This window comes from Colobus angolensis, unplaced genomic scaffold (assembly GCF_000951035.1).
Source record: "Colobus angolensis palliatus isolate OR3802 unplaced genomic scaffold, Cang.pa_1.0 Scaffold8, whole genome shotgun sequence".
NCBI lineage: Eukaryota > Metazoa > Chordata > Mammalia > Primates > Cercopithecidae > Colobus > Colobus angolensis.
In genome coordinates, this window is record NW_012121820.1 from 2,188,669 (window position 1) to 2,216,639 (window position 27,971).

Genomic DNA, 27,971 nt, shown 5'->3' on the forward strand with positions numbered 1-27,971 from the left:
TGTCATCCCTTCTATCTCCCTAAACAGAAGAGATTTGCTCCAAAGCAGTTACATCTGGCAACCAGCCATTATTCTGGCCCCAGCATGTATGATACTCTGCTCGCTATTCTGCTAGTGATCAAACATGTCACTCATATGGGAGGTGGCACATAATAACTAAGAAGAAATAGAAACCACTTAAAGCCTCAGGGTCCCTGATGCTTATATCCTATAGCCTCCGCCAGGCCCCAAGTGCCTTTCCCCATGCATATACACATATACCATCCAAACAGAAAGAGGGTCTAGAAATCCCAACTCCACTGGGTTCCAAATGGAGAGGCTCAGTAATATGTCCACTGCCACATTCTAATTAATTTTAAGTGTTCAATAAACATTTGCTCAATTAAAAACTGAACAACACTCAAGCCTGTAATCCCAGCACTTTGGGAGGCCAAGACGGGCAGATCACGAGGTCAGGAGATCGAGACCATCCTGGCTAACACTGTGAAATCCCGTCTCTACTAAAAAATACAAAAAAAAACTATCCGGGCAAGGTGGCAGGCACCTGTAGTCCCAGCTACTCAGGAGGCTAAGGCAGGAGAATGGCGTAAACCCGGGAGGCGGAGCTTGCAGTGAGCTGAGATCCGGCCACTGCACTCCAGCCCGGGCGCGGTGGCTCATGCCTGTAATCCCAGCACTTTGGGAGGCCGAGGTGGGCGGATCCCAAGGTCAGGAGATCCAGACCATCCTGGCTAACACGGTGAAACCCTGTCTCTACTAAAAATACCAAAAATAAGCCAGGCATGGTGGCGGGCACCTGTACTCCCAGCTACTCGGGAGGCTGAGGCAGGAGAATGGTGTGAACCCGGGAGGCGGAGGTTGCAGTGAGCTGAAATTGCACCACTGCATTCCAGCCTGGGCCACAGAGCAAGACTCCATCTCCAAATAAAAAAATGAACAACAGAAAAATAAGAAAGCCAATTATGTGTGCTTCAGAGAGCGAGCTGGGGAGCAGGACGGAATGGCTAAGATGTAACCAGTGTGGTCAGTGCAACCCATGAGAACCCCAACAGTCAGGGTCTGAACAAGATACCAGACCTGCCATTCTGACAAGAGTCAGCTCCCATTGGAAGGACTTCTCACTAAGGCTCAAGGCAGGCTGAGCAGCTGACAGCCTTCTACACAGGGCGTCTTCAGAGCCAGCATTCCTTGTCAGGCAGACTACAGGCTCGCCCAGCAACTGAGAAACCAATCCAGTGTGCACGGGAGGCCCTGGGCACCCAGCTGCTTACACATAAATCTGGACTTGGTGGTCTGGAGGTATGGACAGAGGTTTGGAGTTAGAGCTATTCAAGAGAGGCAGCAAGAGCTATAGCAGCGTACAGTCCCCTCCCACGAGGAATCCCGGCCATCACAGGAGACCAGTTGTTCCCGGAGCTCCAGGGTCAAGGCTGAGAAGAATCCTCCCATTGGTGGGTCCTCAGCAGTAACTCTCCTCCATGTGCTTGGATAGCAGGCAGTCTTCCAGCCTTGCTGGCAAGACTTGCCAGGGCACTCTCAGGGAAGCTCCACAGTGGGACTGAAAGAAACCGTGTGAGAGTGGCATTCATGAGCTCACGCACCAGCAAACATGCGAACCTGTATTCAGGGTGTGCTCTGCCAACCTCAAGGCAAAACTTTCTGACACTCCACAGGACTATTTTACCTGTATTCCTTTCAGAATAAATGGACAAGGTCCTGAGTGCTGCCTTCTCTCCCTAACCTGAGAAGCCACAAATGCACTTTGAGAAACACCATGCTGCAGCACTCTCTGGACCCTGAGTTGAGTACATCACAGTTCTTGCATTGACATATTTAGCACAATATCCACTCACAACACACACATACACACACACACACACACAATCACAGACACACAAGTGTGGGGAGAACTATCAAAGCATCCTCCTTGCCTTGATCTAGAAATACAAGAGAGACACTGTATTGGCAGGAAGCGGGCAAGACTGAGAGTTGGGAGACCTGGATTCTAGTCTCAGTTACGTGAACAAACCACTGAACCTCTCTGAATCTCAGGCTCCTTACCAGTGAACATGTGAACAGCATCCATGTCAGGAGGGAGGACGCTGAACATGTTACATATGATGCTATGACTTCCTAATGTTCATTTATTACTTGGGCTCCTACTGTTTTTGAGGGAAATGGAAAGGACAGCTTGTTTTCTAAAATTAGTAGTGAGAGGGTGAGTCATAGAGTTCTCAGGTATATGAATTCCAATGTGGGAAAGAAGAATAAATATCTTAGCCTTTATCAGAAGAATAGCCATCCTGACTTGGCACAGTGACTCATGCCTGCAAACCCAGTACTTCGGGAGGTCGAGGCAGGTAGATCACTTGAGCCCAGGAGGTAGAGACCAGCCTGGGCAACATGGTGAAACCTCATCTCTACAAAAAATACAAAAATTAGCCAGGCATGGTGGCGCATTCCTGTAATCCAAGCTACTCAGGAGGCTGAGGTAGGAGGATCATCTGAGCTCAGGGAGGTCGAGGCTGCAATGAGCTGTGATCCTGCCACTGTACTCCAGCCTGGGTGACAGAGCAAGACCCTGTCTCAATAAAAAAGAATAGCCTTCCTTAGCCATCTTTTCTGGGTGTGTCCAATCTACATGGTTGTCTGGAGGATCAATGAAGTTAATATATGTGGAAACACTTTGAAATGTATACATTTAAATACATAAAGATTTACAATTGTTATAATAGTAGAAAATCATACGAGCCTACACTAGACCGAGTCCCTTAATTAGATGGCACGAGTCCTGTGATGATGGTGCTTGTGGTCATGTTGAGCTCCTAAACAGGAGACAGAGCAGCTGGGATGCAGCCCAGCCTCGGGGGTGGCAAACGGTTCATCACAGGGGCCCTGGAGCATGGGCACAGCTGCCTGATAATGGATACCCAGACAGAGGTGAGGTGATTCATCTGAGCACATGGAGCCTCGGTGCTCAAGAGCGCAGGCTTTGGAGTAGACTGACTTGCTTCAACTCCCTCTGCCAGCACTGGGGGCCTTGGGAGAGAAACTTCATCTCCCTGAGCCCCGGTTCCTCGTCTGTACACAGGGATAACAACCCCTGCTTAGTGGTGTTGATGATAAACATCATTATGTAAGTCCCTGGGTGCAGGTTGGGCCCAAGCTAAGTGCTAGGTGTACCACAGCACTATTATTATCTAGTACCCTAGTTAGAGCAAGGGGTGGGGACAGGCATGGTGTGGGGAGACAGTCCCCTTCCTCCTCAGCAGGTGTTTCGGCTTAGAAGGCATGTGGCTGGTTCCCCAGGATGAGCCCACTGCCTCACACCATGAGATGGGCCTTCCTCACATCTGAAATAATGAATTGCAGCATGGGACAAGGGGATAGTGAAGCATGACAACCCCTTTGTCTCACTTAGCTCCACATATATGAGCATTTCTGTTTCTCAAAAAGGCAGAGGATTGGGGTAGGGCACAGTGACTCAAACCTGTAATGCCAGCACTTTTGGAGGTCAAGGTGGGCAGATCACTTGAGGTCAAGAGTTTCAGACCAACTTGGCCAACATGGCGAAAACCTGTCTCGACTAAAAATACAAAAATTAGCCAGGCATGGTAGCAGGCACCTGTAATCCCAGGTACTCAGGAGGCTGAGGAAGGAGAATCGCTTGGACCCAGGAGGCAGAGGCTGTAGTAAGCCAAGATCACTCCACTTCACTCCAGCCTGGGCGATAGAGCTAGACTTTGTCTCAAAAAAAAAAAAAAAGGTGTGGGAGAATTAGGCCCACACTCACGTGAGTTCTAGAAAACCTAAGAAAGGAGAATATGCTTTGTGCTTCTCTTTATCTCCCACCCCATTCCCAACCCTGACCTGGTGGCCAAAGGAAGCTAGGAGCCCTTGGGCACCTTCCCACAGCTCTAGTTATTACAGAGAAGATGTCAATCAAAGATGGCAGGGGCCAGGCACAGTGGCTTACGCCTGTAATCCCAGCACTCTAGGAGGCCGAGACAGGTGGATCACTTGAGCTAAGGTGTTCAAGACCAGACTGGGCAACATGGTGAAGCCCTGTTTCTGCAAAAAATGCACAAATTAGCTCGGTGTGGTGTCATGTGCCTGTGGTCCCAGCTATTCAGGAGGCAAAGGTGGAAGGATCACCCAAGCCTGGGAAGGTCAAGGCTGCAGTGAGCCAGGATCATGACACGGCGCTCCAGCCTGGGTAACAGAGTAAGACCCTGTCTCAAAGGAAAAAAAGAAAAAAAGAAAAAAAAAAAAGATACCTCAAAGATGGCAGGCAGGGGCACCAACCCAGGGACTTAGTTACAGAGACAATCTCATGCCAGTAGGGTCACGTGCAATGAACCCCTACAGGTTGAGGCAGGACAAAATGCAGAAGAGACATTACCACTTCCAACATCATATCTACAGTATTTCACTTGCTTCTTTATCTCCTCGCAGGTCAGCTTCTTTCTTTCTTTCTTTCTTTTTTTTCCTTTTTTTTTCTTTTTCTTTTTTTTTTTTTTTGAGACAGAGTCTCACTCTGTCACCCAGGCTGCAGTGCAGTGGCGTGATCTCAGCTCACTGCAAGCTCCGCCTCCTGGGTTCACGTGATTCTCCTGCCTCAGCCTCCCAAGTAGCTGAGATTACAGGTGCCCGCCACCACGCCTGGCTAATTTTTTGTATTTTTAGTAGAGACAGGGTTTTACCACATTGGCCAGGCTAGTCTCAAACTCCTGACCTCAGGTGATCCACCCACCTCTCAAAGTGCTGGGATTACAGGCGTGAGCCATTGCAGCCAGCCCTTTCTTTTTTGAGACAGAGTCTCACTCTGTCACCCAGGCTGCAGTGCAGTGGCGTGATCTCAGCTCACTGCAAGCTCCGCCTCCTGGGTTCACGGCATTCTCCTGCCTCAGTCTCCCAAGTAGCTGGAATTACAGGCGCCCGCCACCCCACCCGGCTAATTTTTTATCTTTAGTAGAGACAGGTTTTCACCGTGTTAGCCAGGATGGTCTCAATCTCCTGATCTCGTGATCCACCTGCCTTGGCCTCTCAAAGTGCTGGGATTACAGGCGTGAGCCATTGCAGCCAGCCCTTTCTTTCTTTTTGAGACAGAGCTTCATTCTTTTCACCCAGGCTGCGGTCTCAGCTCACTGCAGCCTCCGCCTCTCAGGTTCAAGCGATTTTCCTGCCTCAGCCTCCCAAGTAGCTGGGATTACAGGCATGCACCACCACACCCAGCTTTTTATTAGTAGTAGTAGTAGTAGAGACCGGGTTTCACCATGTTAGCCAGGCTGGTCTCAAACTCCTGACCTCAGGTGATCTGCCTGCCTCGGCCTCCCGAAGTGAGCCACGACGCCTGGCCCAGCTTCTTGAAGAGATTTTTATCTGTTTTGTTCATGCTATGTCCCTCGCACCCAGATCCATCCTCAGCACATGCTAGGAGATCATCATGTCAACATGTCCTGGGTGGAACACATGAAAACGTCCTGGTTACCTGGTTTCATTTTTCATCCTCCAGCCATCCCGACACTTGCGAAACCAGAGCTCCCGGCCTGGGGATATGCTGGTGTTCTCAGGGTCTTCTGCACAAAATGTCAGTCTAGGAAGGAAAAGAAACCATTGCTGTAGCCAGAACTTTAGGGGGAATCCAGCTGTGCTTTCTGGATTCAAGGCAGATGGGTGAGGAGGCAGGGGTGAAATTTTCATGCCATGCCCTGACTCAAAAGCCTTCAGAATTCCCCATCGCTACTGCAGGGACTCTAAACTGTGTCTCACGTTGAAGCTTCCATGATTCAGCCTCATACAGCCTCAGCCAGACCTCTCCTACCTGCTTCCCACTGTCTATCCAAAAGGCCACCTGCCTGTCAAGGCCATAGCCTCTCAGAAGCTTCCCTGACTGCCTGAGCCCTCATTAACCTAACCCTCCCTTGGCCTTTCAACTGGTTACAAAGTATGTCCTTATATAAACTTTGCTTTTGTTAGTGTTGCTACTTCTTGCAACATAGAGTTAAAAAAAAAAAAAAAAAAAAACCTTTTATTTTAAAACCTTATGCCCTACGTGAAATTGCTTGCTGATTTCTGTGGTTGACTTCTCCACTAGACCGTAAACTTGAATGGAGTGATTCAAAGTACCTCTAGTCTAGTGCTCTGTAAATATCCATTGGCAAGAGCAGCTGCAACTCAGCCGCAAGTCCAAATCAAAGACTCAGCAAACGGACAGCCAAGACCCACAGGAAAGAATCAGGGCCTAATAACCATTTCCCTGTAACTTATGGCTGCCCCACACAGCCTTGGGGGCGTGTGATTAGCGTGACCACGTAATCCTTAAGTGTGTGGGGCACCTGACCCTGGAGCTGAGGCAGGACAAAAGCCCCATTCAGAACAGTTTAAGAACCTTTCCCAGGAAGCCCTAAGGACCTTAGGACCTATATGTTTAAACACATATAAAAACATGACCTATCTCACGCACAATCAGGAAATGCAAATTCAAACAACAGCAGGGGGCCCATTCACACCTAACAAAATGACAAGAACGTCCCACCAGACATGGATGAAAAGGAGGGAAAAGGGAACTCTTCATCCATAGTTAAGATGGAAAATTAGTTCCACCACTCTGGAGACAGATTTAATCATATCTGTTCAGGCTGGAGAATGCATATACTACAACCCAGCAATTCCACTGTTTAGAACACATGCTGAAAAACAGCCCTCACACACATGTGCACAAGGAAAATGCAGAGGATGTTCATCTCAGCACCATCTGTAACTACAAAAAAGCAATAACAACTTAACTTATTCAGCAGAACAATGGCAAAACTATTTGTGCAATGGTGATTTACATACAGAGTTAAACAAGAATAGATTAGATCTTTAGGTTTTGGATAAATTTCACAAACAGTATTAGAATGAAAATATCAAATTGTAAAATATTATGTCCACTCATGTAAAATTCAGAAGCATCCAAAACAATCTATACATTGTTTATGTATATAAACAGAAGCACTAAGGGGGCCGGGCGCGGTGGCTCACACCTGTAATTCCAGCACTTTGGGAGGCCAAGGCAGGCCAATCACCTGAGGTCAGGAGTTTGAAACCAGCCTGGCCAACATGGTGAAACCCCATCTTTACTAAAAATACAAAAATTAGCCGGGCGTGGTGGCACACACCTGTAATCTCAGCTACTCAGAAAGCTGAGGCAGGAGAATCACTTGAATCTGAGAGGCAGAGTTTGCAGTGAGCCAAGATTGTGCCACTGTACTCCAGCCTGGACAACACAGAAAGACTCAGTCTCAAAAGAAAAAAAAAGTACTAACGGTATAAAAACATGATGGAAGGAAACACACTAACATTTGTTAATATTGAAATATGAGTTATATTTGGTTTGAAAAAAGAAGGGTAGAGCAGAGAAGGACACAGGGGCTTCAACTGTATCTATAATGCTTTACTTTTTAAAAATCTTATATCTAAACCCGTATGGAAAACTATTTATACTTTTAGGTCTCAATGGTGATTTAATAGGTGTTTATTTTATTTGAAATATTTTATTTATAAGTGATCATCTGCCTGCTATCACACCCATAGGTATAGTTTGCACCTGCAAGGGCCAAGAGAAGTAAAAGATACACAGTCTAGACCACCCCCAGTTCACAGGTTTCTAGACTAGAATCATTCAGCTGAGGGCTCCAAGCCTTCACTTCACTTCCCTCTGCTGCCAAGTTGTGCCACAGATGATGAATGTAAACCAGACATGGCCGGAATTATAATGGAGAAAATGCCAGAGGAGGGACAAAGAGGGGGGCAGTTGCCTCCTCCCATGCCAAGGCTGGCAGTGACCTCTCTAGAGGTCAGCTGAAGGACTTGGTTAAAGAAACTCTCCCTTCTTGACAAAGGTCTCGCAGGCTTCCCTGGCTTCTGTTTAGAAAGAAGCCTGCTCAGGGAGTCAAGGCACGGTGTTAGGAGCTGATAGAAAGGTCTGGATCTTTTATGCTAGGCTTGGGGTTAAAAGAAATGGGAAACTGCCAGCTAGTGTGGCACAGAGGATTCTCTGTGACTTGCAGTTAGGACCACAGCCCCACATCCTTGACTTAGAACCTCTGAAGGAGAGTTAATGATGCTCTGAAAATCAGACGCTGGGGAAAACCAGCTCCTCCCACAGATCTCATCCATGGGGGCTCCCTGGACGTGATACTCCAGTCTGCTCTGGTCAGAAGCAAGCAAAGCCTTTTGTCTGCATGGATTCCACAGTAAACAGATCAACAAGGCAGCACTCCTAAAAACCTCGGTCCAAGAGAAGTCCCCCTCCTCCAGGCTAACACAAGGCCTGGCAAACAGGGCCAGGGCTGAATTCCTGCCTCCACTGGCCCACCCTTCTCCCTGAGGGCCTATGTTCAGGGCATGAGATGCGTAACAGTTGATAGAAGGCTTGATCTGGAAGTCACTTGTCCTTGCAAAGGTGTTTGAGGTTTTACCTGCATGCTGGAGGGAAGGACTGAGGGTGGATGCAGCAAAGGAAAGGAAGTGGCAGAGGCACAGCCTTCTGTTCCCCACCTACACCAGGCAGAAGAAGGAGCAGGAGGCACTTACTTCCGCTGGGTTTCCCCAGACTTCACCCGAATGCGCCTGATATTCAGCTCCCGTCCGGGGTTGCGGGGTTGAGACAGGTAGCTGCGAAGCTCCTTCCACAGGTTGTACCAAGACTGAGAGGCCCCCTCCCAGGTGAGCTGGATTTTCAAGAGGTTTCCCAAGTCCTCCTCGGTGTAGACCAGGAAGGTATTGGTGGCATTCTGCTCGATCCGCTCCACTCTACAAGTTGGAGAGAAGCTGATCTCACTCCCCTGACAGCTAGAAAACTGCCACACTGTGTGGGGTGACACAGTGGCAGTAACAACCCCACACAGACAGCAGAAAGACAGTGTGAGTCCTTCCCCCACCTCTAACCCTCTACCTCCCACCAGCAGGACCAAGATGGAAGCTGAGGTGTACTCCACATGGGCCGAACTAACTCCGCCCACAGCACTCCAGCTTCTTACCAAAACCATTCCTGGGCACCCCCTCCACCCCACTTATGCTACTTCCTGAAAATACAGAACCAAGAAAGAACACAATAAGAAAACACAAAGAAGTCACATCCCCACTCAAGTGCGCTGTTCCACTCAGCCCACAGGCATCTGTCTCCCCCGAACTCCTAGCTGCTTCCTGTCTGTCCCTCTCATTTGGCTTGGCTTCGTCTGCTTGCCCCATCTGTGTGTGAGTATGCATGTGCATGTACAAACCTGGTCTCCCAGCTAGACCCTGAGCCCTGAAAAGTGAGCTACTTTGATGATGTTTCATCACAATCCCAACATTACTTGGCATGACGCTTTGTCCCTGGTGGATACTCAACAAATATATACAGATTGCTATGCACCCCTCCCATAGCCACATCATTAGGAAAGGTCCAGGGATGACGTTTATGAAATTCCAGATTGCCTGAAGCCTCATCAGGCATTGCCTGGAATGAAACAGCAGTTTCTGCCCAGTTGATACAGCCGCTGATCTAGCAGCTTCTCATGATGCTGATTCATCCCAGGAACTTTCCTCCCTGAAACGCTGAGTCAGAGCTTGGTAGAGAAGGTGCAGCAGGAGAGAGGACTGCAGAGGCCAGCCAGACCACCTGGCTCCTCCCCAAGCAGTCGGACTCCACTATCCTGCATGCTGCACTTGTTCACACGCTCCCTTGTGCTCTCTCATTCTCAAACCAATCTGTTCTCTATCCCAAACCCAGCAAGGGAAACTGATGACTTACATTTCCAGTGGCAGAGTCTGGGAATCTGCATTAGTGCCATAAAGGGTAACATAAAAGGTGGGCTCGATTTCTCCCATGTTCTTGTAACTGAAGACATGGATTTTCATCTGATAATGGTAAACTGCAGAGACAGCAAAACAAAGATGCTTGTAACCCTTGCTTGTCATCACAGGACACCCCGACCCAAACTGAGTCACCCAGCACAGAGATTTTAGGGCTGGTGTCCTTTTGGTTGAGCCCAACCTGCAGACCCCATCTGCTCTTGTTCTGTCCAATGCCATAAGAGGCCACTGCAGTCTAGAAGAAGGAGCCCTGTGCTTCGGGGTTAGATCTTTTGAGGATTTTCACTTAGCTACTTTCTAACTATGTGCCCCTGGATTAAGGACCAAGATATTAACCTCTCTGAGCCTCAACCTCCTCATAGTAAAATAATACCCACAGTACCCAGAACACCTTGTGATTTTACAGTGCATTATGAAAATGTAACATGTCATTTTGGTTCACTGTTCATCTGCCTTATGTTTCTTGTGATGATCAAATGAGAAAACAAACATGAAACAGCTTTGAAAGTTAAATGTGGCCGGGCGCGGTGGCTCAAGCCTGTAATCCCAGCACTTTGGGAGGCCGAGACGGGTGGATCACGAGGTCAGGAGATCGAGACCATCCTGGCTAACACGGTGAAACCCCGTCTCTACTAAAAATACAAAAACTAGCCGGGCGAGGTGGCGGGCGCCTGTAGTCCCAGCTACTTGGGAGGCTGAGGCAGGAGAATGGCGTGAACCCGGGAGACGGAGCTTGCAGTGAGCTGAGATCCGGCCACTGCACTCCAGTCCGGGCAACAGAGCGAGACTCCGCCTCAAAAAAAAAGAAAGTTAAATGCAAGATAAAAATTTAAGATACTGATATTGTGATCATGGACTGATAGCCACATCACAAAAGGGGTCCCCACTGTTTATTTTGTAAAGATTCCCTTTCCTAGGACATGCACAGTGTAATCTGATTTGCAATGATTTGATTAAATTGTGCTGGCCACTTCTCCTGGGCTAGCGTGCCCTTCTCTGCAGCATGGTATTAAGAAGGAGGTATAAGGGCCTTCCTCAGGGATGCTTCAGGGACTGAAGGTTACCTTTGAAAGGCATGCCTGCCCGTGTTTTTAGATACATTTTGCTGTTCCTCTTGTTCCTCATTTTCTTGGCATTGTAGCCAATGCTATTACAACGGTTCTTGCGGCAGCTCAGACAGATCCCCTTCTTGAAGCGATTGGAGTCAGTGCACTGGAAGGCAAAGCTTGGCTTGTCTTGATTCACCAGAGAGTCAACAAAGAGGTGGACGGCCCGCTCATGCTCACATTTTACCACCTCTGTGATTGCTGGGGGTGGGAGAGACAGAAAGCATAAAGGATGAGCTTTTCTCGATGACTAGACACTCAAACAATAAATACTGTAATCCTCATCGGTGATAGCTGTTCATTGCCGCTGTTAGTATTTTCATGTATTTCTTTTGCTTGTTTGTTTGTTTTGAGACAGGGTCTCACTCTGTTGCCCAGGCTAGAGTGCAGTGGGATAATCATGACTCACCGCTCACAGCAGCCTCAACCTCCGAGGTTCAGGTGATCTCTCACCTCAGCCTCCTCAGTATCTGGGACTACAGGCACATGACCACCACACCTGGCTAATTTTTGTAGTTTTTGTAGATAAGGGGTTTCACCACATTGCCCAGGCTGGTCTTGAACTCCTGGGCTCAAGCAATCTTCCCACCTTCACCTCCTAAAGTGCCAGGATTACAGATGTGAGCCACTGCACCCAGCCTGTGTAATGCTTAATTAATGTCCAGGAAGGTGCTAGGCTCCCATTAAGATGTAGAAGAATTTAAGGCCATTCCTGCTGCCTAACTGTTCACTCTCTTGGTGGGAAGACAGCACGAATACACACAAAGCAATAAAGAGCAAGAAAGCCCATATAATAAGTGCTAAATAGAGTGATGCAGACGAGCTGTGCAGCAAGAGTCACTACCTCCTAATAGGTCTATACAGCCAGCCACAGAATGCTGCAAATGGATGAGATCCTAAACATCTCATGCAGGGCTCAGCAAAATATGACTTGCAGGCTGGCTACTTCTTTTTTTTTTTTTTTGCTTTGTTTTGTTTTTGTTTTATAGACAGTATCTCATTATGTGGCCTGGGCTGGCCTCAAACTCCTGGGCTCAAGTGATCCTCACCTGGGCTCAAGCAGTCGTCCTGCCTCAGTCTCCCAAATAGGTGGGACTACAGGTGCATCACACCACGCCTGCTGGCCACCTGTTTTTGTAAATAAAGTTTTATTGGAATAGTTGCCCTCATGTGTTTATGTATTATTGTGGCTACTTTCATGCTACATCAACAGAGTTGGAACAGAGGCAACACGGCCCGCAAAGCCTAAAACATGTACTAGCTGATGCTTTAAGAAGATGTTGACCAACTCCATTCTAGTTCAATGCCTTCAATTAAAGATTATGACCCAAAGGTCCATAGGGGTGAGGTAATCTGCTCAGGGTCATACAGACAGTTGGTTACAAAGTTAGGCATACAATTTGGATTTTCTGGTCCAAATAATTTCTGGAATCTTATGAAAAATTTGGCAAAGCCACCCCCAACCCTGCCTCAATGGCACCAGCAGCTTTAAGAGATGCTATCATCTAGCCGGGCGTGGTGGCTCACGCCTGTAATCGTGAGGGAGGCCGAGGTGGGTGGATCACCTGAGGACAGGAGTTCGAGACCAGCCTGGCCAAAATGGAGAAACCCCATCTCTACTAAAAATACAAAAAATTAACCAGGCATGGTGGTGGGCACCTGTAGTCCCAGCTACTTGGGAGGCTGAGGCAGAGAACCACTTGAACCTGGGAAGTGGAGGATACAGTGAGCAGAGATCACACCATTGCACTCCAGCCTGGGCAACAAGAGCAAAACTCCATCTCAAAAAAAAAAAGAGAGAGAGAGAAAACAAAAAGAAAGAAAGAAAAGCCATCATCCTATATTCTGAGGAGGGAGTAAATTCCCCTTGCATGGACCTCAAAACCCTGCAGAGCTACTTGGATTAAACTAGGACAGGGGAAGACTGAGCAACACAGCAGGACATGTGGAGGGCAGAGCATCCGAGTGGAGAAAGCTGCCTGGGGTCAAGACAGGAAACGCTGTCAGCATCCAAGGCAGTAAAAGGGTAACAACCCCCCCCAAAAATTGGTCACTGCCCTACACCTCAGTTTTAGCAAATTCAGTTCAGCCCAAATCTGCTGAGAATAGGCTCAAGCATTCAGAAGATAAATTTTGGAGCCAGGTGTGGTGGCTTGCACCCGTAATCTCAGGCTGAGGCAGGAGGATCGCTTGTTTCCAGCCTGGGAAACAGTGAGGAAGAAGGAGAAGAAGAAGAAAAATGTTAAGCGAATGGAAAAAACTTAAATGAAATGCTTTTGCTTCTTTAAAATGTTACCAAAAATTAAAATAGAGTGTATCCATGCTATGGAATATTATACAGCCTGTAAAAATAATGTTAGTAAATCTGTGTGCTCTGATATTTAAGAATGTCCATAACAGCAAGATGCAGTGGCACATGTCTGTAGTCTCAGCTATTTGGGAGGCTGAGGCAGGGGGTAGCTTGAGCCCAGGAGTTCAAGGCTGTAGTAAGCTGTGAATAGCCACTGCACTCCAACTTGGGCAACATAGCAAGATTCTGGCTGGGTGCAGTGGCTCACACCTGTAATCCCAGCACTTTGGGAGGCCGAGGCAGGTGGATCACCTGAGGTCAGGAGTTCGAGACCAGCCTAGCTAACATGGTGAAAACCCGTCTCTACTAAAATACAAAAAATTAGCCGGGCATGGTGGTAGGTGCCTGTAATCCCAGCTACTGGGGCTGAGACAGGAGAATCGCCTGAATCTGGGAGGCAGAAGTTGCAGTGAGCTGAGATCGTGCTACTGAACTCCAGCCTGGGCAACAAGAGCGAAACTCCATCTCAAAAAAAAAAAAAAAAAAAAGCAAGATTCTGTCTTTTAAAAAAAGAAATGAAAAAGAATAACCATAACATATTATTACAGGAAAAAAAGAAAGTTGAAAAAAATTAAAATTAAAGTAAAGTTGCCGAACAATGTGATTTGGGGGAAAATATGCATGCAACTAATTTGCAAAGAAAAAAGACTAGAAGGATACACTCAAAAGCATTTATACTGGCTACATCTGAAGAGTGGAAGTAGGGGTGGGAGTGGGAGTGCCCTTTTGCTTTATGCAAGTCTATAATGCTTGATTTCCTTTTCAACAAACATGTGTATTCTTTTTTGTCATAAAAAGAAATTAATCGGCCGGGCACAGTGGCTCACGCTGTAATCTCAACACTTAGGGAGGCTGAGGCAGGTGGATCACCTGAGGTCAAGAGTTTAAAACCAGCCTGGCCAACATGGTGAAAACCCATCTCTACTAAAAATACAAAATTAGCCAGGCGTGGTGGCGTGCGCCTGTAGTCCCAGCTACTTGGGAGGCTGAGGCAGGAGAATCGCTTGAACCAGGGAGGTGGAGGTTGCGGTGAGCCGAGGACTGCACCATTGCACTCCAGCCTAGGCAACAAGAGCAAAACTCCCTCTCAAGAACAAGAAAGAAAAGAAAGAAAAGAAATTAATCAATAACAATTGTGACCTTAAAGCATGGGAAAGCAGAGTAGGAACCACTGGGTCGGTTAGTCTTGGAGGACAATGAGAAACATTAAACAGTGTTGGAGGCCTCTGGCAGGAGATGAGAATAGTGAACACGTAGTGCCTGCAGCGCTAAAGGCTCGGGCTGATTTAGAAGGAGATGGGATAAACTGAGTCAAACACAAAGCAGAAAACAGGGAACTCACTTCCATATGCAATTGATCCCAAGACATCATTGAGTCCACAGCCTGGCTGGAAGTCACCCCCATTGGGGTAGATGTCAATGTGGCCCACAGGCATCTGAATACCAATGCTCAAGCCGAAGGAACGCGTGTAGGTGTGGAGGACATCCACAAAATCTGCATCGTCAGGAGAGAGCCTCTTGTGGATGTCAGCCCCTTCAAACATGGGCCCGGCAGGATCCAAACCTGCAGCAGAAGAAGGCCCCAAAACAGCTATGTCAGGTACACAAAGTCAGGGAGTCCTGATTACAAGTTAAGTCTGAGTGTGCGGAATGAAGAAGATGCCTTCTGAGTCCAGCTGGGAGAATCAAGACGTGGAAAGCATGGAAGAAAGTAAGAAACCCATTTCCATATGCAATTGACCCCAAGACATCATTGAGGAAGTTAAATCCTATTGTTATGGAATTTATACTTTCTTCTGAAGCCTTCATGTATCCCAACACCTCAGCCAAACCCCGTAAACTAGCTACAAGTTTCACGCTGCCACACAGCTCCAAGGAACTGCTCCTGTTAAAACTGAAGCAGTTCTAGAAAGAACTCAGACTGCCTAAAACTAAGCCATTTGTCCCATTCATCCTGCCACTGAGCACCTTTCACGTCCTTAATTTTAGCAGAATTTTTACAGAATAACTAAGCTGCCTAAGTCCTTCTGGAAGGAGAATCCAGTCTCCCCAAACTGAGCTATTTGTATCTGAACTTATTCTTCCCCTTCCTTTAGTTATGAGTCAGGCCCAGGGATGGAATGGTGAGAGAGAAGAGGACACCCGACACACTGAGAATCCATACATCAGGGCACCCGACACACTGAGAATCCATACATCAGGACACCCGACACACTGAGAATCCATACATCAGGCCTCCAGAATTCCTCTATTTTGCAGCCACAATGAGAAAACCTTTCTGCCTCCAAACGTTTTGTGTTGAGCAGGCAAGCGGCACTGTTGAGAGCACTGGTTCTCATATTTGAAACTGGGAGCTTGTTAAATTTAAATTCTACCACACAGCTACAAAACATTCTGGAAGGACACACAAGCAACTAGTTACCTGCATGCATGTGCGTTGGGGGAGAGGGTGGGTAAGGGAAATGGACAGATAGTAGAGCAGTAAGACAGACTTTTCACCATCTTTTGATTTGAAAACTGCATTAACATAAAATCGTTCCAAAAAAGAACTTGCAAAGTATAAAATGCAGATTCACAAGTCCCTGAACTCCTAGAGATTCTAGTGGGTAGATATGAATTATGGCGCCTAGAAATAGATATTCATTCCCCAGATGATCCTAAAAGTAGGTATGCTGTGGGCCAAATATTGAAAAACTTCCCTGTGTTTCACTATCATTTATAAAATAGAACCTGAATTTATACCTTAATTCATACAGTCCATGTGAGATCTTAAGAGACTGAGTTCCCATCAGTATTAGCTACTATTACCAAGCCCAAGTGATTATGGGAACCACATTTAACCCAACCAGAACGGATCTTTGCCCTACAGACACATAGGAAGGACCTGGAGAAAGTTAAGAGATGAAATGTGCCAGAAAGGAAGGGCCGCTGGAACAGTGGTTCACCACTACAAGTGGCTTTGCCCCCCAGGGGACATCTGGCAATGCCTGGAGACCTTTTTGTTGCCCCCATTCTGATGGAGAGAGTTGCTAGCATCTAGCAGGGCCAGGCCAGGAATACAGATAAACATGCTACAGTACACAAGTCAATCCATCCCCAACACACACACACACACACACACCCCCCACACCAAAACCTTACCTGGCCCCAAATGTCAATATTGCCTAGGCTGAGAAACCCTGGCCTCGAAACACCAAGGCTGGGAGGGCATGTGACCAATGAGAGTCCTGAAAGGAGGACATGGGTAACAACCGCTTTCACCAGACCCCAGCACATTAGAACCAGGGAGCCCATCAGGAGACTTGAGATGGTAGCTTCAAGATAAACAACAGGCAGAGCTACTGTCTAGAGTAGACGGTCAACTTGCAGAACTCATTACTCATATGAGAACTGGTAGAGGCTGAAACATTAAATAGTTTCCACAAATTTAAATAACTTTTTTTTTTTTTTGAGACGGAATCTTGCTCTATCACCCAGGCTACAGTGCAGTGGCGTGATCTCGGCTCACTGCAGCCTCCACCTCCTGGGTTCAAGCAATTCTCCTGCCTCAGCCTCCTGAGTAGCTGGGATTACAGGTGTGAGCCACCACGTCCAGCCAAGTTTAGATAACTTTATGTGCGACCAAGACAGTAAGGGAGCCCAGGCTGCTTGAGGGTTCATCCCTAGCCCAAGACTCAAAGCAAAGATGGCACAAAAGCAGCGTCCTCCCGCAATAACCGACGACTACCCATTTCAGAGGCCGCAAGGACCACAGTACTGACACAGCAGCCTCTCTCTGCCTCTCACTGTGTCCCCTGGAGGAAAGAGAAAGAGAGAGCAACATTCTGCTTTGCAATCAATACAAGAGAGAGGCTCTTTACTCGGTGTGAACAAAGGTCCCCACCAGACGGTCAGTGCCATGGAAACCAGGCTGTACTGGAGGAATGCAGGCAGCTGACAGGGTTTCACAGGCTGGCTGGCAGGCAAGGCTGGGCCTTCACCCACCCAGCCAGAGCCTGCCTGCCCTGCTCTGACTGTCCCTGACACATAGCTGTGGCCCACAGATTCAGGGGTGCAGTGGCACATTTAACTTTTTTAACTAGGGATGAACGACCAGGAGAACTGCCTCCTTAAATAAAGGGGAGATAGAGAGCCCTTGCTTCTTCCATTCAGTCATAGACTCCTCCAAAGTTGCCCTTTCCAGCAAATGAAGCACACACACATGCATGCATGCAAAACTTCCAGGGCTGTGCATTCTGGCCTGGCAGGGCAGGGCCTGCTGTAGTTCAACAGCTACTTTTTTTTTTTTAAGACAGGGTCTCACTCTGTTGCCCAGGCTGGAGTGCAGTGGCCCAAACTCAGTTCACTGCAACCTCCACCTCCTGGGCTCAGGTGATCCTCCCACCTCAGCCTCCCAAGTAGCTAGGATTACAGGCATGCACCACCATGCCTGGCCACTTTATCTCGTCTGCGGAAGAAAGGCGGCATGGTGCAGCAGTGAGGTGCGTGGGATCCGGAATCTGACAGCATGGGTTGGAGTCCCAGCTCTGCTACTTATAGGGCCCAGGATATTGGGCCCTTTACTCACTGAGTCCCAGTTTCCCCCTCTGTAGAATGTTCAGGGTTGCTACGTGGCTCAGAGGTAGCGTAAAGCAGCTGTCATACATGAGGTTTTTTTGTTCGTTTGTTTTTTATTTTTGCTTTTTTTTTTTTTTTTTTTGAGCTGGAGTCTCGCTCTTGTCACCCAGCCTGGAGTGCAATGGCGCGATCTCAGCCCACTGCAACCTCCTCCTCCTGGGTTCAAGCGATTCTCCTGCTTCGGCCTCCTGAATAGCTGGGATTACAGGCGCCCACCACTATACCCAGCTAATTTTCGTACTTTTAGTAGAGACAGGGTTTCATCATGTTGGCCAGGCTGGTCTTGAACTCCTGACTTCAGGTGATCCACCCAACTCAGCCTCCCAAAGTGCTGGGGTTACAGGCGTGAGCCATCGCGCCCGGCCACGCATGAGGTATTTAACATTAGCTAGCATCTAGCCTGCACACATGAACGCATTTCTTCAATAAATTCATCTGTTTGCTTACCTGATTATAGCAAACAAGGCACAGGTTTAATTATAAATATATGACTTCTTTCCTAGTATATCACAGGCTTCTCTTAGAAGCCTAAGAAAGTAAAACTCTAGCAAACACCCATCCACACCCTCTGGTCCAAGCAAGATTGGGGTTCAGATATTCCCTTGCAAGGCCCAAGCTAAGGACTGCCTGGTGGCCTTGGCATAGTGGCATCACTGGACGCAGGACCCTATGCGAGCCTCAATCTGTCCTCTTACCAGCTGTGATCACCTGGTCCACAGGTCCATGAGAAGTCTACCAAGGGGAGAGAAGAAGACATAGCCTCCCCCAACAGACATACACAATAGCTTGTGTCAGGGATGCTGCTTGGCAACTGGACAGAGGCCATGCCCCTGCTCTACAGAAAAAGGCCAGAGGGAAGAGGCTATGCTCAGGGCATGTGGGCATCACTCTCCATGCAAACATCCCAGAGCACTAGTTAGCATTCTGCCTGGCTCCCCTGCCATCCTCAGGAGAAAAGCCCTCACCCCAGCAGATGCCACTCAAATAGGCAAGGGGAAAGAACTGGAAAGTTTCGTCCCTAGCCCTATCTCATTTCAGATTTAGAAACAGAGAAAGGCAAGATCTGTAGTTTGTCACTGTTACTGACATCCTGGGCCTGACTCTGGTGTGTGCTGAAATTTGAACTCAGCCGCCTGGATGTGAAACATCACACCTCTCATTCAGGGGCCAGGAAGAGGTGCTCAGACAATGGAACCCGAGTGGCTTCAGGTCAACCTGCTTTGCACCAGCAAAGGGTTAATAAGCAGTCATGGGTGGTCACACAAGCATAGCCCACTTTGGGCAGCTCAAGCCCCACAGTCTTGGAAATCAAAAATAAAGCTCTCAAGCTGGGATGAATCAAATCATTAGATCAACAGGCATTTGCGTGCATGCGTGTTCGTGTGTGCACGCACATACTAGACTCAAGCCCAGGGACAGGATACAGGAGAGCCAGGAAAACTTCACAAATATTCTTTTTAAAATTCTACCATATCAGCTTGTCACTGAAATCTGAAATTCTACCTTTACCAAATCGTTATTTAGCTAAGGACTCTCTTCTACCTGAGTTTCGTTTTGTTTTTTGAGACGGAGTCTTTCTCTGTCACCCAGGCTGGAGTGCAGTGGCACAATCTCGGCTCACTGCAACCTCCACCTCCTGGGTTCAAGCGATACTCCTGCCTAAGCCTCCCAAGTAGCTGGGATTACAGGCACCCACCACCACACCTGGCTAATTTTTGCATTTTTAGTAGAGACAGTGTTTCACCATGTTGGCCAGGCTGGTCTCAAACTGCTGACCTCAAGTGATCCGCCCACCTTGGCCTCCCAAAGTGCTGGGATTACAGGTGTGAGCCACCACATCCAGCCTGAGTTTTGTTTTAAAATGAAAATGCTGCAGGACAAGGAACTGTTCAGATCTTTCCTTCTAGGTGATCACCCTTAGAGTCTTGGGAGTAAGGGGGAAACTAGGGGTAAATATAAATAAAATGATGCTGGAAGGATGATAGAAGTTCAGGGCAACAAATTTATCATTAATTGTAGCATAGGGGAAGCTCTGTGTATATACCTGAGGGGCCCATCAATGAGAAAGAAAACCTTTGACACTTTTCACAATCATTCAATGATTTAATCCAAACTCTCATGTTAAAAGCTCACTAAGATGCAGTTTTCAACATGGAAAATTCAATTTTCTATTGACTCCCTGGGGACCAACATCAGAAAGGTTCCTTTTATTACAAAGTTGAACCACCTGTTTTAAATTGGTAGCTATCTTTCATAAATATGCTACCTTAACATGGGAAACAGGCTATTGCGAGACAAGATAGAAATCAGAGGCAGAATTCAAACTAAAATCTACTATTCATTCCTTTCCCCTGAGTCTGTGGGTGGAGACCTGAAGTGAACACCCAAAAGCTTTGGGGCCAGGACTCCATCCAGCTTCTGCTCTTGAGTTATTAGCTGTTTGCCCCTGGGCAAGTTGCCTCACCTCTCTGTATCTGTTTCCTCACCTGTTGGACCAGACCCATGGTTTTCAAACTGTGTTCCCTGGTGCTCTGAGACTCTGAGATGCCTCCAGGGAAGGGGAAAGCCCACATTGGCAAGGCTAACACAACCTACCACATACCCACCCCACTTCACCCACAGCACCCCCCTCTCTCTCCATGTCTCATATGTTGGGGACCTGTGTGAGTTTAATTTGAAAAAAAAAAAAAAAAAAAAAAAGCTTCTTGTGACTAAAAAGAACATTTGGGAGGTTTTGAATTAGATGCATTCCAGGTTCCTTCTAGAGTTAACTCTCTGTGATTCACTCCGCTGCCTCATTTGGGAGCATTCTGGCTCAGTGTAGCTGAGGGAGCCCGGCAATCACCGGCTATTGGTGATAGAAGCAGAGCTCACCTGTGATTCGGCCCACTGTTCCTTTCACGAAGTTGCCAGCATACCCAGCCACATGCGCTCCAAGGCTGTAGCCAATCAAGTGGACATTCCCGAGAGAAAAATCATCTTTCTCCTGCAGAAAGTCACCAAAGTATGTGAGCAGAAGAGCAGGGTCCAGAGATCCAGAGTCACCAGCAATTCAACAACTCAATCACGGTGTAGGAGGAGACGCAGGGACCGTGGGCACAGAGACTCCCCAGGGCCCCACTGGCTTTGCTGGTGATGCCCCATGTGTGGGTCACAGTTTAGGGGAGGCCAAAAGGACACGGTGGCACTGAAAATGCCAAGCACGGGGGCAGGGTGGAGGGTATGACTGGAGGCTGCATATGTGGCTGTTCCCTGCATGTTTCCTGTTCTTTCTGGCAGTATCTAAGAGAGGGGAGTGTGGTGGTGAAGAGGCCAGGAGCAGTGGCTCATGCCTGTAATCCCATCACTTTGGGAAGCCTAGGCGGGCAGATCATGAGGTCAGGAGATCGAGACCATCCTGGCTAACACAGTGAAATCCCGTCTCTACTAAAAATACAAAAAATTAGCCGGGCGTGGTGGCAGGCGCCTGTAGTCTCAGCTACTCGGGAGGCTGAGGCAGGAGAATCACTTGAACCCGGAAAGTGGAGGTTGCAGTGAACCGAGATTAAAAAAAGAGATATTAGGCTGCATCTTTGAAATAACCCCCTCCCCACCCTCAACACAGCCATGCTTCAGAGACGAGAGCAGGCTTTGTAGGAATTTCAGATCCCAAGCCTGGCCTGGTTCCTGGCCATCCCCAACTAGCCTAAGGGTATCTGTTTCTAAGACAGGAAGGAACAACCCATAAGGCCAATTTTCAGCAAATTAAGTATCAGGAAAAATCCAGAGATCTATCAATAATTAAAAGGCTCTCAAAAAGTCCCAACTTTCAAGTATTCCAAGCAATACTTAATTCAATAAAACTTTTAATCTCAAAGATTTTTTTCCAGAAGTTCATGACAACAGATGCACGACCTGTATTTCTTAAGAAGATTAGGGTTTGAGATCCTGCTGGCAACAGGAGACTCCCTGTCATCCCCCAGTACCTGCAGCCAGTCGAGCATCCTGGCAATGCTGTGTCCCACCACCCTGGTGTTATTGACCGCATCCGTGTAAAGCTGGTGGGCCAGGGGGAGCCAGTCAACCACAACTACGTTGGCATCTTTCTCTCTTGTGTGCAGGGCTGACACGAGTTTATGCAGCCAGTTTTCAAAGATACCGCTCATCTGCAGAGAAAAGCGGAAGTTATTTTTTATTCTTGGTTTCAGAAATCCTAAAAAATACGAAATTCCGTTCTATATGACCCTCTCTCCAACCGACGTTTTTTTTTTTTTTTTTGACTCAGGGTCTCACTGTTGCCCAGGCTGGAGTGCACTGACAACCATCTCAGCTCAAGATAGCCTCAAATTCCTAAGCTGAGGCCATCCTCCTCCCACCTCAGCCTCCAGAGTAACTGGGGCTACAGGCACACGCCACCATGCCTGGATAATTCTTAAACTTTTTGCAGCAACAGGGTCTCACCATGTTGCCCAGGCTGGTCTTGAACTCCTGGACTCAAGCGATCCTCCCACCTAGGCCTTCCTGAGTGCTGGGATTACAGGCATGAGCCACCATGCCCAGTGCCCCCAGACAATTTTAGAACCTGCACATTGGCTGCTCAGGGACCAGACATTTGCACATGAGCAGGACCAGCACAGGCAGAATCACTATGCAGGTATTTGTCTTCCATTGCTCTTCACATCCCCAGCATTTCCCATCAAAACTTTCCTAGCTAATGTCCTATGCTGTTGCCCCACTGTCTGTTGGGGCCACTGTGAGATATGTGTTAAGGGTGATACTGGCATAAGGCTGGTCTGAGTCCCTGTTACAGGCAGGCAAGTGGCCTGGTCCATCCTTCAAAGGCAGTGGGGAGGGTTGTCCTGGAGAATTAGCTTCTCTCTTAGAGATGCAGGGAGATGCTGTCTCCTAGGTGAATGCAGAGTTAACAAATGACCCCTTCCCACAACCCATCTCTGCCATCCTTCCTGACCCCAGAGTAGGGAAAATCTGTCCCCGGAATCCCAAATTACAACTCAGAACATATTTTCCCACAGAAACAAAGTTATAAATGGCGACTAGGTCCAGTTGTAAACCTATCCACAAGCACATTATCAAATAAATAGATTTTCTGTGCCTAGCCTGGGAACCCAAACACCATTTACAATCTTGCTTCTATGGGAAACTGCTGTTCCAAGTTCCAAACAGATTACAAAAGAACTTTCTGGAATGCAACCCATTTGTAAGTCGCAGGCAGCTTGTATTTGCATTTTGACAGGGGGCCTTAAAAAGATTCAAACATATGATTCTGATTGTAGGTTGTGTGATGAGCACGGCTAGGCTCTCAATCCTCTCTTCATTCAATTAGGTAGGCAGGCACCTGCCCTCTCCTGCCCCTGACCTCAACCGTGGATGATAGACTTAAAGACCCCAAAAGCATGTAACAGATACGAATTTCTCATCATTAAGAGGAGGACTGTCCCCTTCCAATTAGCCCAGGCAGAAATCTGCTCACTTCATAGTGCCATTTCCCTACAGACTGTCATTATATGAATGAATAAATCCCTGGCTGGTCAAAAGCTTCTGAAGCTGAGCACTAAAGCCCTTTTTTGTTGAAGTTTGTCATGAGCTTTTCAATGTGAATTGCTCAGCTAGGGCACATAAAGAGCCCCAGTGCCTTTAAATGGGGCTATCTCTATGCAAACAGGAGGGCATCATGCCAAGGGCAGCCAGCAATCCAGGCCAGCTGGCTACTCATAGGTTCTCGGAGCCAGTCAAGTTGCTTTAGTCAAGCTCAGCTCTCACGGCAGGACAGCCCCCTCCACGCAGGGTTGACCAGCGTAATTAAGTGTAATTAGAGGGGTCCTTAAGAGCCAGTGGAGCTGGGCTGCTGCCCTCAGGAGAGCCACTTTCTGAAAGCCCGTTGTATGCCAGCATTAATACTACCCTGCTGGAGTCCAGATTGCCCCTTAGTGAATGCCCGTTACATTCTTCACAGCTGTCTGAAATACAAGCAGCCCACAAGGAAAGGGGGGAAGAGGGTTTGGAATCTGGAAACACCAGAATTCTTTCTAATTGACCAAAACAAAGGGAATCAAATCTTGTATAAAGCTACAGAGCTCCCTCCCCGGGCTCACCGTCCATCCATGAATGATGAAAAAGGTTTTAGCTGTCATGTTGAAACCGCAGTCTTCTAAGGGCTGGCTGTGACCGAGGGAGAGGTAGCATCCTTCATGCTCTGGGTCCTTGGAGGTGCGGAGGTTAAACCTCACAGAGGGTTTGACCTCAGTCTGTATAGCTTTGGGTTTGTGGAGCTCATCTGGGGAGACAGAACAGAGCATGGGTGCATCTAGCAGACTTGGGGAGTGACAGACCTGGAGTCTGATTCTAGTTCAATCGTGAGCAAATTGCTTAAGCCATCTGGGTTTCACTTTTTACATCTGCTGAATGTTCCTTTTCACCTCCCAGAAAAACTGTGAAGATTTTATAAAAAAGGACATCTCATTTGTACTTAAAGAGTATTAATTACTGTCACTCTGAAATAAATAGATCTCTCTCTGGCTTTTCCCTCTTCTTTCCTATCAAAAGGAGTTCTACTTCCTTCCTACTTTTAGATCACAGGTTCTCAATTCTTTTTCTGAAATGCTTGAAACCAGGTGAGTTTCAGAATTTAGAAGTTTTCAGATTTTAGAAAGGCATTATGGAGCATACACCATATATTATATGATGCTTTCAGTGGGGCCTGGGCTATTCCCCCTGGATCAAACACCCTAAAATTTCTGCAGAGAAATACATAACCACTCACATTTGAGGGCAAACATAAAGATAACCAGTAGCCTCCTGTTATCTCAGGCTTTTCGCTGCCAAATAAGTTCAGATCAGGTAAGGCCAGGTCTTGCTGCCAAACAAGTTACCAAATGCATTTTCCAATTTTGAGAGATTGTGGATTTTGGAATTGGAGGCAAGAGGCTGTTGACATGCTGGAAGATAGGCTTCCCCTAGTGTTCCCATCTAGGGAACCTCAGGCATCCTCAGTGCCCTTTCTAATGGTGGCATGTGCCAGGCATTCATCTGGCTTGTTAAGTAAATGACTAAAGCCATGGAGAAACTCCTAAAAACAACAAAAATCCCCCCTTCCAGCTTTACTGCTCATGCACAGTGCCACCTAGGAGACGGCCCTGCTCCCAAAGTGCAGCTCATGTCACTGATGGCCCCTGCGGCTTAACACTAGGTAGGTGCTGTCATCATGACACTGTTTCAGAAAGTCATAAATGGACCCCACCCAGTGCTCTTTCAGCCATCCTGGGATGCATCACTGGATAACTGGCTAGGAAGTTAGAGTATCAAATTCTCCTATCACCCAGCAGACAAAGATGCCAAATGGTCATCTTGGAGTTAATTTATCTCAGAGTTAAGAAGCACAAGGAAAAAGATACCAAAAGGAAAGAGATACAGCGGTGGAGAGGGTGGAGGGAAAGGAGAGGGAGAGGGGGAAGAATGCAGCAGATATAAGAGGGATAAGGTTCCAGAAAATGCTGCTAAATGCATATGAGCGGAAATCAGGTTAACTGTCATGAAAGTAATGAACAAAAGCCCCAACCAGCAGAAATTTGAACCACAGACATAATGAGTTCAGCAACTCCCCACCTTCTACCCAGATAGCCACTCACGCAGAAGCCAGATGGGGAAATCTAGGAGAAAAGGAGGCTCCTGGTTTCCTGAGACAGATCTGCGGATAAACCCGCACATGGACAAAGACTCTTCCTCTTAGCGTCTGACCGCTCTGACTCCAAAGTTCTCTAGCTGCATTCCTACTACTTTTGGCCTGGGTCACTTCAGCCTCTGGGACTTTCTGATTGTTCCTCACCCAGATGTCCTCATGGCTCCTTCTCTCACCCCCTTTAGCTCTTTGCTCAATGGTCAGCTTCTCCAGAAAGGCCTTCCCTGACCACATCATAAAATCATGCCACCTTCCCCCACCAGCATCCCCCACCTTCCTCCTCTGCTTGATTTTTCTCCATAATACTGAGCACCACTGGTATTTTAATCAGTGCACTGTCTGTCTTCCCACCACTGAAATGTAAGTGTCACGAGGGCAGAGATTGCCATCTATTTTGTCCACTGCTCTCTCCCCTGCTCCCAGAATAGTGTCTGACACTAAGTAGGTATGCAGTAAATACTTTTTGGAATGAAGGAAATGACTCACACATACTCAGAGGCCCAGAACACAGAAGTTAAAAGGAACTTTAGCATTTTACAGGTGAGGAGCCAGAGATGAGACCTGCCCCCAGACAATGCTTCTAGTTAGCACCAGAGTTGGAAACGTGTTGAGTAAAGCAAGGCTTTCCATTCATTCACAGTAACCCTCCCACACATACAAAAGTGGACACAGACCATTTGGCACAACCTCAGTAGACTAGAAAATGAGATGATGGGGTTCAGTTTAGGGGCTCCCCAGCCCTCCACTGCTTAATCAGCTGACTTAGTTCTCACTCTGACTCTGACTCCCCCAGAGCTGACTGACTCTGGCTCCCCCAGGGCAAGCTGCCACTGGAAAAGGCTGCCATAGAGAACCCAAGAGGAAGAAAAGCTAAATGCCAGGAGGAGGAAAGGGAGGAAAAGTGGGAAGAGGAAGAGTCGGGGGAGCACAAGAGTGTTGAAGAGGAAAAGGCTGGCAACCTGGGGGAATAGGCCCTGCAGCTTCTAAGCACAAGTGACCCACCAGATACTCCCTGCAAGCACGAATCAAGTCAAAGCCAGCTATCCTGCCACCTGAACTTTCAAGACACCTACAACAAGATTAAAAGGCAGCTCCAGCAAACAGAGCTCTAACAACCTTCTTGCCTCTCAAACCGCCAGGTTCCAGCATGAGGACAAGGTTTCAGAGCTGCTGCCAGGCCAGTCGGCTGGCTGGACAGCACCAGCACCGTCTGAGGGAAGGAGGTGGGGGTGAGAGGGCTGGCAAAAGCCAGTGCAGCCTGCCAGCCTTTGCCTTTTGCATGACTTGCCGGGGATACTCCCATCAGACACGCAGAGAGACCAGTGGACTCCAAGGTGGATTGGAGGAGAAAATGGGCAGCGCAGTGGGAAAGGAAGAATTTCATAGGAACAAGGAGGGATTGAAGAATCAGCAAGACAGAGGGGACTCAGCACAGAGAAGTGGCTGGGGGGGGAATAAAAATAAATGCACGTTACCTTCCAGCAGTCCCTCTGGACCAAAAGGTGTGGGGCTCCCAGCAGCAAAGCAACAGCAAAGGCTCCAGAAACAGAGCAGAGGAACGGAGTTGCTCATCCTGCCCCGCCACACCCCCTCCCCAGAAACAGGAGTTTTAAAAACAAAAACCACCTCTCGGTGTTTCCAGCAATCCGGGACGGTAAGATCCTTCTCTCGGCCAGGGGCTGGGGGGTGGACGCGGAGAAGGTGGAAAATGAAAACTTGGCGGCACGGAGCCGCGGGCGGTGGCAGGGAGCGAATGTGAACGGCCTGCACCAGAACCAGATCTGCCCTCGTCCTGAGCCGCCGGGAAGCAAGGGCTCGCTGCTGTCACGCTCCTATAGAGGTAGTTTTTAAAAGTATGGGAGTCATCTGACCCATCGCCAGATGGTGATTTGCATAATTTATTCCCGTCTCTAGATTCTGATTGGTCACACCTTGCTGACGCCGGAACCGAGACTGGAGAAAGTTTGAATGAAAGCGCTGCACACTCAGCGCGTGGACGCCGCACGCTCGGCCTCGCTTCCTCCCCGGCCCGCTCAGCGGGCAGCTGCGATTCCAGCAGCCCCAGCTTTCTCCCACTGCCCTTCCCCGGACCTCCAGATCCTCCTCTCGCCCCTGCCACCCCAAGTGGCGGAGGCGGACATTTCCCCGAAACCCTGCGTCCGCTGGGGACGCCATCCCTGGAGAAGGAGAGTACCCTCTCCAAGGCGCAAAGCCACACTCTCGGAGTGGTCTACCCGCGCTCCGCGCCGGGAGTCCGTCAAAGGAGAGCCACCTGCTCATCCCCTTGGTCCTCCTCTTCTCCCTCCCCTCCCACCTAGCGAGGGCCGCAACAGGTGCAGAAGGCGCGACCGCACAATAACCCGGCGGAGCTAAGGGGCTG

At 48.1% G+C, this 27,971-nt stretch overlaps 1 protein-coding gene across 2 annotated transcripts; it reads right to left on the reverse strand.

Annotated features, from left to right (window-relative positions):
* Positions 1 to 933: 933 nt before the first annotated feature.
* LIPG (lipase, endothelial) lies at positions 934 to 27,440 on the reverse strand. Of its 2 annotated transcripts, XM_011928799.1 has the most exons (10): positions 27,067 to 27,440; positions 24,009 to 24,190; positions 21,882 to 22,061; positions 20,791 to 20,902; positions 14,642 to 14,863; positions 10,908 to 11,150; positions 9,782 to 9,902; positions 8,581 to 8,799; positions 5,492 to 5,596; positions 934 to 1,558 (listed from the first exon to the last, which is right to left on the reverse strand). In XM_011928799.1, the coding sequence occupies exons 1-10, from the start codon at positions 27,161 to 27,163 to the stop codon at positions 1,537 to 1,539; spliced, it is 1,503 nt and encodes a 500-aa protein (XP_011784189.1). In that variant the 5' UTR covers positions 27,164 to 27,440; the 3' UTR covers positions 934 to 1,536. The 2 variants fall into 2 exon arrangements, with proteins under 2 accessions (XP_011784189.1, XP_011784190.1); XM_011928800.1 differs by lacking the exon at positions 14,642 to 14,863.
* Positions 27,441 to 27,971: the final 531 nt, after the last annotated feature.

What these genes read in the sequence shown, in the direction of transcription:
- LIPG (XM_011928799.1), bottom strand. Translation starts at nt 27,163, where the DNA reads ATGAGCAACTCCGTTCCTCTGCTCTGTTTCTGGAGCCTTTGCTGTTGC. An exon ending in TCCAGAGGGACTGCTGGAAG is followed by an intron (nt 24,191 to 27,066) that starts GTAACGTGCATT and finishes CTGTCTCCCCAG; the next exon opens with ATGAGCTCCACAAACCCAAA. An exon ending in TCATCATTCATGGATGGACG is followed by an intron (nt 22,062 to 24,008) that starts GTGAGCCCGGGG and finishes TTTTCTCTGCAG; the next exon opens with ATGAGCGGTATCTTTGAAAA.